Consider the following 12,136-nt stretch of genomic DNA (forward strand, 5'->3'; position numbering starts at 1 on the left):
TGGAGGTGTTACTTGCTGTGGGTAATAATGTGAAGGTGCTACTTGCTGTGATAATAATGTGGCGGTGTTACTTGCTGTGGGTAATAATGTGGAGGTTTTACTTGCTGTGGGTAATAATGTGAAGATGTTACTTGCTGTGGGTAATAATGTTGAGGCGTTACTTGCTGTGGGTAATAATGTGGAGGTAATAATGTGGAGGTGTTACTTGCTGTGGGTAATAATGTGGAGGTGTTACTTGCTGTGGGTAATAATGTGGAGGTGTTACTTGCTGTGGGTAATAATGTGGAGGTATTACTTGCTGTGGGTAATAATGTGGCGGTGTTACTTGCTGTGGGTAATAATGTGGAGGTATTACTTGCTGTGGGTAATAATATGGAGGTATTACTTGCTGTGGGTAATAATGTGGAGTTATTACTTGCTGTGGGTAATAATGTGGAGGTATTACTTGCTGTGGGTAATAATATGGAGGTATTACTTGCTGTGGGTAATAATGTGAAGGTATTACTTGCTGTGGGTAATAATGTGGAGTTATTACTTGCTGTGGGTAATAATGTGGAGTTATTACTTGCTGTGGGTAATAATGTGGAGGTATTACTTGCTGTGGGTAATAATGTGGAGGTATTACTTGCTGTGGGTAATAATGTGGAGGTATTACTTGCTGTGGGTAATAATGTGGAGTTATTACTTGCTGTGGGTAATAATGTGGAGTTATTACTTGCTGTGGGTAATAATGTGGAGGTAATAATGTGGAGATGTTACTTGCTGTGGGTAATAATGTGGAGGTGTTACTTGCAGTGGGTAATAATGTGGAGGTAATAATGTGGAGATGTTACTTGCTGTGGGTAATAATGTGGAGGTAATAATGTGGAGATGTTACTTGCTGTGGGTAATAATGTGGAGGTGTTACTTGCTGTGGGTAATAATGTGGAGGTATTACTTGCTGTGGGTAATAATGTGGAGGTATTACTTGCTGTGGGGAATATGGTGGAGGTATTACTTGCTGTGGGTAATAATGTGGAGGTATTACTTGTTGTGGGTAATAATGTGGAGGTATTACTTGTTGTGGGTAATAATGTGGAGGTATTACTTGTTGTGGGTAATAATGTGGAGGTGTTACTTGCTGTGGGGAATATGGTGGAGGTGTTACTTGCTGTGGGGAATATGGTGAAGGTGTTACTTGCTGTGGGGAATATGGTGGAGGTGTTACTTGCTGTGGGTAATAATGTGGCGGTGTTACTTGCTGTGGGTAATAATGTGGCGGTGTTACTTGCTGTGGGTAATAATGTGGCGGTGTTACTTGCTGTGGGTAATAATGTGGAGGTGTAACTTGCTGTGGGTAATAATGTGGAGGTGTTACTTGCTGTGGGTAATAATGTGGAGGTAATAATGTGAAGGTGTTACTTGCTGTGGGTAATAATGTGGAGGTAATAATGTGAAGGTGTTACTTGCTGTGGGTAATAATGTGGAGGTTTTACTTGCTGTGGGTAATAATGTGGAGGTTTTACTTGCTGTGGGTAATAATGTGGAGATGTTACTTAATGTGGGTAATAATGTGGAGGTAATAATGCAGAGGTTTTACTTGCTGTGGGTAATAATGTGGAGGTGTTACTTGCTGTGGGTAATAATGTGAAGGTGTTACTTGCTGAGGGTAATAATGTGGCGGTGTTACTTGCTGTGGGTAATAATGTGGAGGTTTTACTTGCTGTGGGTAATAATGTGAAGGTAATAATGCGGAGGTTTTACTTGCTGTGGGTAATAATGTGGAGGTGTTACTTGCTGTGGGTAATAATGTGAAGGTGCTACTTGCTGTGATAATAATGTGGCGGTGTTACTTGCTGTGGGTAATAATGTGGAGGTTTTACTTGCTGTGGGTAATAATGTGAAGATGTTACTTGCTGTGGGTAATAATGTTGAGGCGTTACTTGCTGTGGGTAATAATGTGGAGGTAATAATGTGGAGGTGTTACTTGCTGTGGGTAATAATGTGGAGGTGTTACTTGCTGTGGGTAATAATGTGGAGGTGTTACTTGCTGTGGGTAATAATGTGGAGATGTTACTTGCTGTGGGTAATAATGTGGAGGTGTTACTTGCTGTGGGTAATAATGTGGAGGTGTTATTTGCTGTGGGTAATAATGTGGAGGTGTTACTTGCTGTGGGTAATAATGTGGAGGTGTTACTTGCTGTGGGTAATAATGTGGAGGTGTTACTTGCTGTGGGTAATAATGTGGAGGTGTTACTTGCCGTGGGTAATAATGTGGAGGTGTTACTTGCTGTGGCTAATAATGTGGAGGTGTTACTTGCTGTGGCTAATAATGTGGAGGTGTTACTTGCTGTGGGGAATATGGTGGAGATGTTACTTGCTGTGGGTAATAATGTGGAGGTAATAATGTGGAGATGTTACTTGCTGTCGGTAATAATGTGGAGGTATTACTTGCTGTGGGGAATATGGTGGAGGTGTTACTTGCTGTGAGGAATATGGTGGAGGTGTTACTTGCTGTGGGTAATAAGGTGGAGGTGTTACTTGCTGTGGGTAATAATGTGGAGGTGATACTTGCTGTGAGGAATATGGTGGAGGTGTTACTTGCTGTGGGTAATAATGTGGAGATGTTACTTGCTGTGAGGAATATGGTGGAGATGTTACTTGCTGTGGGTAATAATGTGGAGGTATTACTTGCTGTGGGTAATAATGTGGAGGTATTACTTGCTGTGGGGAATAATGTGGAGGTGTTACTTGCTGTGGGGAATATGGTGGAGATGTTACTTGCTGTGGGTAATAATGTGGAGGTGTTACTTGCTGTGAGGAATATGGTGGAGATGTTACTTGCTGTGGGTAATAATGTGGAGGTATTACTTGCTGTGGGTAATAATGTGGAGGTGTTACTTGCTGTGGGTAATAATGTGGAGGTATTACTTGCAGTGGGTAATAATGTGGAGGTAATAATGTGGAGGTATTACTTGCTTTGCGTAATAATGTGGAGATGTTACTTGCTGTGAGGAATATGGTGGAGGTGTTACTTGCTGTGGGGAATATGGTGGAGATGTTACTTGCTGTGGGTAATAATGTTGAAGTGTTACTTGCTGTGGGTAATAATGGAAGGTGTTACTTGCTGTGGGTAATAATGTGAAGGTGTTACTTGCTGTGGGTAATAATGTGAAGGTGTTACTTGCTGTGGGTAATAATGTGGAGGTGTTACTTGCTGTGGGGAATATGGTGGAGGTGTTACTTGCAGTGGGTAATAATGTGGAGGTGTTACTTGCTGTGGGGAATATGGTGGAGGTGTTACTTGCTGTGGGTAATAATGTGGAGGTGTTACTTGCAGTGGGTAATAATGTGAAGGTGTTACTTGCTGTGGGTAATAATGTGGAGGTGTTACTTGCAGTGGGTAATAATGTGGAGGTGTTACTTGCTGTGGGGAATATGGTGGAGGTGTTACTTGCTGTGGGGAATATGGTGGAGGTGTTACTTGCTGTGAGGAATAATGTGGAGGTGTTACTTGCAGTGGGTAATAATGTGAAGGTGTTACTTGCTGTGGGTAATAATGTGGAGGTGTTACTTGCAGTGGGTAATAATGTGGAGGTGTTACTTGCTGTGGGGAATATGGTGGAGGTGTTACTTGCTGTGAGGAATATGGTGGAGATGTTACTTGCTGTGGGTAATAATGTGGAGGTGTTACTTGCTGTGGGTAATATGGTGGAGATGTTACTTGCTGTGGGTAATAATGTGGAGATGTTACTTGCTGTTAGGAATATGGTGGAGATGTTACTTGCTGTGGGTAATAATGTGGAGGTGTTACTTGCTGTGGGTAATAATGTGGAGGTGTTACTTGCTGTGGGTAATAATGTGGAGGTGTTACTTTCTGTGGGTAATAATGTGGAGGTGTTACTTGCAGTGGGTAATAATGTGGAGGTGTTACTTGCTGTGGGGAATATGGTGGAGGTGTTACTTGCTGTGGGTAATAATGTGGAGGTGTTACTTGCTGTGGGTAATAATGTGGAGATGTTACTTGCTGTGGATAATAATGTGGAGATGTTACTTGCTGTGGGTAATAATGTGGAGATGTTACTTGCTGTGGGTAATAATGTGGAGATGTTACTTGCTGTGGGTAATAATGTGGAGATGTTACTTGCTGTGGGTAATAATGTGAAGGTGTTACTTGCTGTGGGGAATATGGTGGAGGTGTTACTTGCTGTGGGTAATAATGTGGAGGTGTTACTTGCTGTGGGTAATAATGTGAAGGTGTTACTTGCTGTGGGTAATAATGTGGAGGTGTTACTTGCTGTGGGTAATAATGTGGAGATGTTACTTGCTGTGAGGAATATGTTGGAGGTGTTACTTGCTGTGGGGAATATGGTGGAGATGTTACTTGCTGTGGGTAATAATGTGGAGGTGTTACTTGCTGTGGGTAATATGGTGGAGGTGTTACTTGCTGTGGATAATAATGTGGAGATGTTACTTGCTGTGGATAATAATGTGGAGATGTTACTTGCTGTGGGTAATAATGTGGAGATGTTACTTGCTGTGGGTAATAATGTGGAGATGTTACTTGCTGTGGGTAATAATGTGGAGATGTTACTTGCTGTGGGTAATAATGTGAAGGTGTTACTTGCTGTGGGGGATATGGTGGAGGTGTTACTTGCTGTGGGTAATAATGTGGAGGTGTTACTTGCTGTGGGTAATAATGTGAAGGTGTTACTTGCTGTGGGTAATAATGTGCAGATGTTACTTGCTGTGAGGAATATGTTGGAGGTGTTACTTGCTGTGGGGAATATGGTGGAGATGTTACTTGCTGTGGGTAATAATGTGGAGGTGTTACTTGCTGTGGGTAATATGGTGGAGGTGTTACTTGCTGTGGGTAATAATGTGGAGGTGTTACTTGCTGTGAGGAATAATGTGGAGGTGTTACTTGCTGTGGGTAATAATGTGGAGATGTTAGTTGCTGTGAGGAATATGGTGGAGATGTTACTTGCTGTGGGTAATAATGTGGCGGTGTTACTTGCTGTGAGGAATAATGTGGAGGTGTTACTTGCTGTGGGTAATAATGTGGAGATGTTAGTTGCTGTGAGGAATATGTTGGAGGTGTTACTTGCTGTGGGGAATATGGTGGAGATGTTACTTGCTGTGGGTAATAATGTTGAAGTGTTACTTGCTCTGGGTAATAATGAAAGGTGTTACTTGCTGTGGGTAATAATGTGAAGGTGTTACTTGCTGTGGGTAATATGGTGGAGGTGTTACTTGCTGTGGGGAATATGGTGGAGATGTTACTTGCTGTGGGTAATAATGTGGAGGTGTTACTTGCTGTGGGTAATAATGTGGAGATGTTACTTGCTGTGAGGAATATGTTGGAGGTGTTACTTGCTGTGAGGAATAATGTGGAGGTGTTACTTGCTGTGGGTAATAATGTGGAGGTGTTACTTGCTGTGAGGAATATGGTGGAGATGTTACTTGCTGTGGTTAATAATGTTTAGACGTTACTTGCTGTTGGTAATAATGTTTAGGTGTTACTTGCTGTGGGGAATATGGTGGAGATGTTACTTGCTGTGGGGGATATGGTGGAGATGTTACTTGCTGTGGGTAATAATGTGGAGGCGTTACTTGCTGTGGGTAATAATGTGGAGGTAATAATGTGGAGATGTTACTTGCTGTGGGTAATAATGTGGAGATGTTACTTGCTGTGGGTAATAATGTGGAGATGTTACTTGCTGTGGGTAATAATGTGGAAATGTTACTTGCTGTGGGTAATAATGTGGAGATGTTACTTGCTGTGGGTAATAATGTGAAGGTGTTACTTGCTGTGGGGAATATGGTGGAGGTGTTACTTGCTGTGGGTAATAATGTGGAGGTGTTACTTGCTGTGGGTAATAATGTGAAGGTGTTACTTGCTGTGGGTAATAATGTGGAGGTGTTACTTGCAGTGGTTAATAATGTGGAGGTGTTACTTGATGTGGGGAATATGGTGGAGGTGTTACTTGCTGTGGGTAATAATGTGGAGATGTTACTTGCTGTGGGTAATAATGTGGAGATGTTACTTGCTGTGGGTAATAATGTGGAGATGTTACTTGCTGTGGGTAATAATGTGAAGGTGTTACTTGCTGTGGGGAATATGGTGGAGGTGTTACTTGCTGTGGGTAATAATGTGGAGGTGTTACTTGCTGTGGGTAATAATGTGAAGGTGTTACTTGCTGTGGGTAATAATGTGGAGGTGTTACTTGCTGTGGGGAATATGGTGGAGGTGTTACTTGCTGTGGTTAATAATGTGGAGGTGTTACTTGCTGTGGGTAATAATGTGGAGATGTTACTTGCTGTGAGGAATATGTTGGAGGTGTTACTTGCTGTGGGGAATATGGTGGAGATGTTACTTGCTGTGGGTAATAATGTGGAGGTGTTACTTGCTGTGGGTAATATGGTGGAGGTGTTACTTGCTGTGGATAATAATGTGGAGATGTTACTTGCTGTGGATAATAATGTGGAGATGTTACTTGCTGTGGGTAATAATGTGGAGATGTTACTTGCTGTGGGTAATAATGTGGAGATGTTACTTGCTGTGGGTAATAATGTGAAGGTGTTACTTGCTGTGGGGGATATGGTGGAGGTGTTACTTGCTGTGGGTAATAATGTGGAGGTGTTACTTGCTGTGGGTAATAATGTGAAGGTGTTACTTGCTGTGGGTAATAATGTGCAGATGTTACTTGCTGTGAGGAATATGTTGGAGGTGTTACTTGCTGTGGGGAATATGGTGGAGATGTTACTTGCTGTGGGTAATAATGTGGAGGTGTTACTTGCTGTGGGTAATATGGTGGAGGTGTTACTTGCTGTGGGTAATAATGTGGAGGTGTTACTTGCTGTGAGGAATAATGTGGAGGTGTTACTTGCTGTGGGTAATAATGTGGAGATGTTAGTTGCTGTGAGGAATATGGTGGAGATGTTACTTGCTGTGGGTAATAATGTGGCGGTGTTACTTGCTGTGAGGAATAATGTGGAGGTGTTACTTGCTGTGGGTAATAATGTGGAGATGTTAGTTGCTGTGAGGAATATGTTGGAGGTGTTACTTGCTGTGGGGAATATGGTGGAGATGTTACTTGCTGTGGGTAATAATGTTGAAGTGTTACTTGCTCTGGGTAATAATGAAAGGTGTTACTTGCTGTGGGTAATAATGTGAAGGTGTTACTTGCTGTGGGTAATATGGTGGAGGTGTTACTTGCTGTGGGGAATATGGTGGAGATGTTACTTGCTGTGGGTAATAATGTGGAGGTGTTACTTGCTGTGGGTAATAATGTGGAGATGTTACTTGCTGTGAGGAATATGTTGGAGGTGTTACTTGCTGTGAGGAATAATGTGGAGGTGTTACTTGCTGTGGGTAATAATGTGGAGGTGTTACTTGCTGTGAGGAATATGGTGGAGATGTTACTTGCTGTGGTTAATAATGTTTAGACGTTACTTGCTGTTGGTAATAATGTTTAGGTGTTACTTGCTGTGGGGAATATGGTGGAGATGTTACTTGCTGTGGGGAATATGGTGGAGATGTTACTTGCTGTGGGTAATAATGTGGAGGCGTTACTTGCTGTGGGTAATAATGTGGAGGTAATAATGTGGAGATGTTACTTGCTGTGGGTAATAATGTGGAGATGTTACTTGCTGTGGGTAATAATGTGGAGATGTTACTTGCTGTGGGTAATAATGTGGAGATGTTACTTGCTGTGGGTAATAATGTGGAGATGTTACTTGCTGTGGGTAATAATGTGAAGGTGTTACTTGCTGTGGGGAATATGGTGGAGGTGTTACTTGCTGTGGGTAATAATGTGGAGGTGTTACTTGCTGTGGGTAATAATGTGAAGGTGTTACTTGCTGTGGGTAATAATGTGGAGGTGTTACTTGCAGTGGTTAATAATGTGGAGGTGTTACTTGCTGTGGGGAATATGGTGGAGGTGTTACTTGCTGTGGGTAATAATGTGGAGGTGTTACTTGCTGTGGGTATTAATGTGGAGATGTTACTTGCTGTGAGGAATATGTTGGAGGTGTTTCTTGCTGTGGGGAATATGGTGGAGATGTTACTTGCTGTGGGTAATAATGTGTCCGTACGGCAACACCCCGCCCCGTGTTGGGAGCCACGCCCAACTCATGAATAATGCAGCGAGGCTCCGGAGCCGGAAGCTGAGGGATGAGGTTGAGCAGCCTGAGGACCAGCCGCAGCCATCACTCCCAGAATCCTGTATCCTGCGGCCACCACTCTCAGCCAGCACTCCCAGCATTCTGTGTCTAGCAGCCATCACTCTCAGCCATCACTCCCAGAATCCTGTGTCTAGCAGCCATCACTCTCAGCCAGCACTCCCAGAATCCTGTATCCTGCGGCCATCACTCTCAGCCAGCAGTCCTAGGATCCTATATCTAGCAGCCATCACTCTCAGACACCACTACCAGCATTCTGTGTCTAGCAGCCATCACTCTCAGCCACCACTCCTAGGATCCTATATATAGCAGCCATCACTCTCAGCCAGCACTCCCAGAATCCTGTATCCAGCAGCCATCACTGTCAGCCAGAATCCTGTATCCAGCAGTCATCACTGTCAGCCAGAATCCTGTATCTAGCTCTCTCATCCAGAATCCTGTATCTAGCTCTCTCATCCAGAATCCTGTATCTAGCTCTCTCATCCAGAATCCTGTATCTAGCTCTCTCATCCAGAATCCTGTATCTAGCAGCCATCACTGTCAGCCAGAATCCTGTATCTAGCAGCCATCACTCTCATCCAGAATCCTGTATCTAGCAGCCATCACTCTCATCCAGAATCCTGTATCTAGCTCTCTCATCCAGAATCCTGTATCTAGCTCTCTCATCCAGAATCCTGTATCCAGCAGTCATCACTGTCAGCCAGAATCCTGTATCCAACAGTCATCACTGTCAGCCAGATTCCTGTATCCGGCAGCCATCACTCTCATCCAGAATCCTGTATCCAGCAGTCATCACTGTCAGCTAGAATCCTGTATCTAGCAGTCATCACTGTCAGCTAGAATCCTGTATCCAGCAGTCATCACTGTCAGCTAGAATCCTGTATCCAGCAGTCATCACTGTCAGACAGAATCCTGTATCCAACAGTCATCACTCTCAGCCAGAATCCTGTATCCGGCAGCCATCACTCCCAGCCAGAATCCTGTATCCAGCAGCCAGCACTACCAGCATCCTGCAGCCATCACTCCCAGCCAGCAGCCGGCAGCATGATGGAGGAGATAGACCGCTTCCAGGTGCCCACTGTGCGCTCCGAGATGCAGCCCCTGGTAAGGGGGAGACACGGGGGACACTTCCCAGGAAGGGGGATCTGAGCACACCTGCCCCCTCTCAATTCATTAAAGGGCACCCCAATGAAGAGTACCCCCTCCTCATTCAGTCAGTACCTGGTGTACCCCCTCATCATCATTCAGTCAGTACATGGTGTATCTCATCATCATCATTCAGTCAGTACATGGCGAACCCACTGAGCGTCATTCAGTCAGTACATGGCGAACCCACTGAGCGTCATTCAGTCAGTACATGGTGAACCCACTCATCATTCAGTCCGTACATGGTGTATCTCATCATCATCATTCAGTCAGTACATGGCAAACCCACTGAGCGTCATTCAGTCAGTACATGACGTACCCACTGAGCGTCATTCAGTCAGTACATGACGAACCCACTGAGCGTCATTCAGTCAGTACATGACGAACCCACTGAGCGTCATTCAGTCAGTACATGGTGTATCTCATCATCATCATTCAGTCAGTACATGGTGTCCCCCCTCAGCGTCATTCAGTCAGTACATGGTGTCCCCCCTCAGCGTCATTCAGTCAGTACATGGTGTATCCCCTGAGCGTCATTCAATCAGTACATGGTGTACCCCCTCATCATTCAGTCAGTACATGGCGTACCTCATTATTCAGTTAGTACATGCCGTACCTCATCATTTAGTCAGTACATGGTGTCCCCCCTCAGCATCATTCAGTCAGTACATGGTGTCCCCCCTCAGCATCATTCAGTCAGTACATGGTGTCCCCCTCAGCGTCATTCAGTCAGTACATGGTGTCCCCCCTCAGCGTCATTCAGTCAGTACATGGTGTCCCCCCTCAGCGTCATTCAGTCAGTACATGGTGTATCCCCTGAGCGTCATTCAGTCAGTACATGGTGTCCCCCCTCAGTGTCATTCAGTCAGTACATGGTGTATCCCCCGAGCGTCATTAAGTCAGTACATGGCGTACCCCCTTATCATCATTCAGTTAGAGCACTACAATTCTTACTGGGTGGATTCTCTCAGCATCATTATTTAAAGTATTGAGCATCATTCATACGTGAGACCCCCTATAACAGGGTGCCCATCCCCCTAAACATCATTCATACAGGGGACCCCCTATAACAGGGTACACATCCCCCTAAACATCATTCATACAGGGGACCCTCTATAACGGGGTACACATGCCCCTAAACATCATTCATACAGGGGACCCCCTATAACAGGGTGCCCATCCCCCTAAACATCATTCATACAGGGGACCCTCTATAACGGGGTACACATCCCCCTAAACATCATTCATACAGGGGACCCCCTATAACAGGGTGCCCATCCCCCTAAACATCATTCATACAGGGGACCCTCTATAACAGGGTGCCCACCCCCCTAAACATCATTCATACAGGGGACCCCTAATAACAGGGTGCTCACCCCCCTAAACATCATTCATACAGGGGACCCTCTATAACAGGGTACACATCCCCCTAAACATCATTCATACAGGGGACCCTCTATAACGGGGTACACATCCCCCTAAACATCATTCATACAGGGGACCCTCTATAACAGGGTACACATCCCCCTAAACATCATTCATACAGGGGACCCTCTATAACGGGGTACGCATCTCTCATCAGTGTAAGGGAGCATTCTTTAAGTGGGCACAGAGCTCCATTAGCATCGTTCTAAAGATTCGCTTTAATATATGATCAATGCCCCATCACTTATAAATTCCCCATTCTTACAGTGTGAACCCCTTATAAAACATCTTTATACAAGGTTCTACCCTCTCTTCAGCTTGTTTAAGCAAAGATCCCCTTGTCACCAGGTGTAACCTAGCTCTTAGAGTATATGTGGTGCACCTGTGACACCCCCTCCCTGGGAAGCACGAGCCCCTAAATCCAAGCATGTGCGTTGTGTAAGATAAACTACCACAGATTAGTTTTTATGATATAAAATGTGGGAGCTATCAATACATGTTACAGTATTAGGAGTGTGTGGCATACTGTCTAATTTATTATTTAGTCTGTATTTGGGGTGCAGTACGACATAGTTTGTTCCCTTCAGGTGCTGTATACAATATTTGAAGGGGGCCCTGCGTTTTACAGTGTCTTGTATTTACAATATGATTGTGATACTGTTCTACTGGGGCCATGGCTTTTTTATAGAGGGGCCATGGCTGTTGTACAGGGGACAGGACTGCTACATAGGGGAAGGGGTTGTTATACAGGGCATGGGGCTGCTATATAGGGGACTGGGCTGTTATACAGGGGATAGGGCTGCTATATACGGAAAGGGGTTGTTATACAGGGGATAGGGCTGCTATATAGGGGAAGGGGTTGTTATACAGGGGATAGGGCTGCTATATAGTGGACTGGGCTGTTATACAGGTGACAGGACTGCTATATAGGGAAAGGGGTTGTTATACAGGGGATAGGGCTGCTATATAGGGGACTGGGCTGTTATACAGGTGACAGGACTGCTATATAGGGAAAGGGGTTGTTATACAGGGGATAGGGGACTGGGCTGTTATACAGGTGACAGGACTGCTATATAGGGGAAGGGGTTGTTACACAGGGCATGGGGCTGCTATATAGGGGACTGGGCTGTTATACAGGTGACAGGACTGCTATATAGGGGAAGGGGTTGTTATACAGGGGATAGGGCTGCTATATAGGGGAATGGGTTGTTATACAGGGGATAGGGCTGCTATATAGGGGACGGGGTTGTTATACAGGTGACAGGACTGCTATATAGGGGAAGGGGTTGTTATACAGGGGATAGGGCTGCTATATAGGGGAATGGGTTGTTATACAGGGGATAGGGCTGCTATATAGGGGAAGGGGTTGTTATACAGGGGATAGGGCTGCTATATAGGGGAC

The 12,136-nt window shown here is 44.7% G+C and overlaps 1 protein-coding gene across 4 annotated transcripts in view; it reads left to right on the forward strand.

Moving 5' to 3' along the window:
• Positions 1-8,645: 8,645 nt before the first annotated feature.
• The window catches only part of FAM219A (family with sequence similarity 219 member A), a 145,454-nt gene continuing 141,963 nt past the window's right edge, over positions 8,646-12,136 (forward strand). For 3 of the 4 annotated variants that reach the window (XR_010090861.1, XM_063453561.1, XM_063453563.1), the window contains exon 1: positions 8,646-9,267. Coding sequence is in view for 3 of the 4 variants with exons in the window: in XM_063453561.1 (XP_063309631.1) it covers positions 9,208-9,267 (60 nt within the window). In the remaining variant the exon portion in view is untranslated. The remainder of the gene's footprint in view (positions 9,268-12,136) is intronic. The other variant, XM_063453564.1, reaches the window with a different exon arrangement.

The sequence above is a fragment of the Pelobates fuscus genome, chromosome 5, assembly GCF_036172605.1.
Source record: "Pelobates fuscus isolate aPelFus1 chromosome 5, aPelFus1.pri, whole genome shotgun sequence".
NCBI classification, from domain to species: Eukaryota; Metazoa; Chordata; class Amphibia; order Anura; family Pelobatidae; genus Pelobates; species Pelobates fuscus.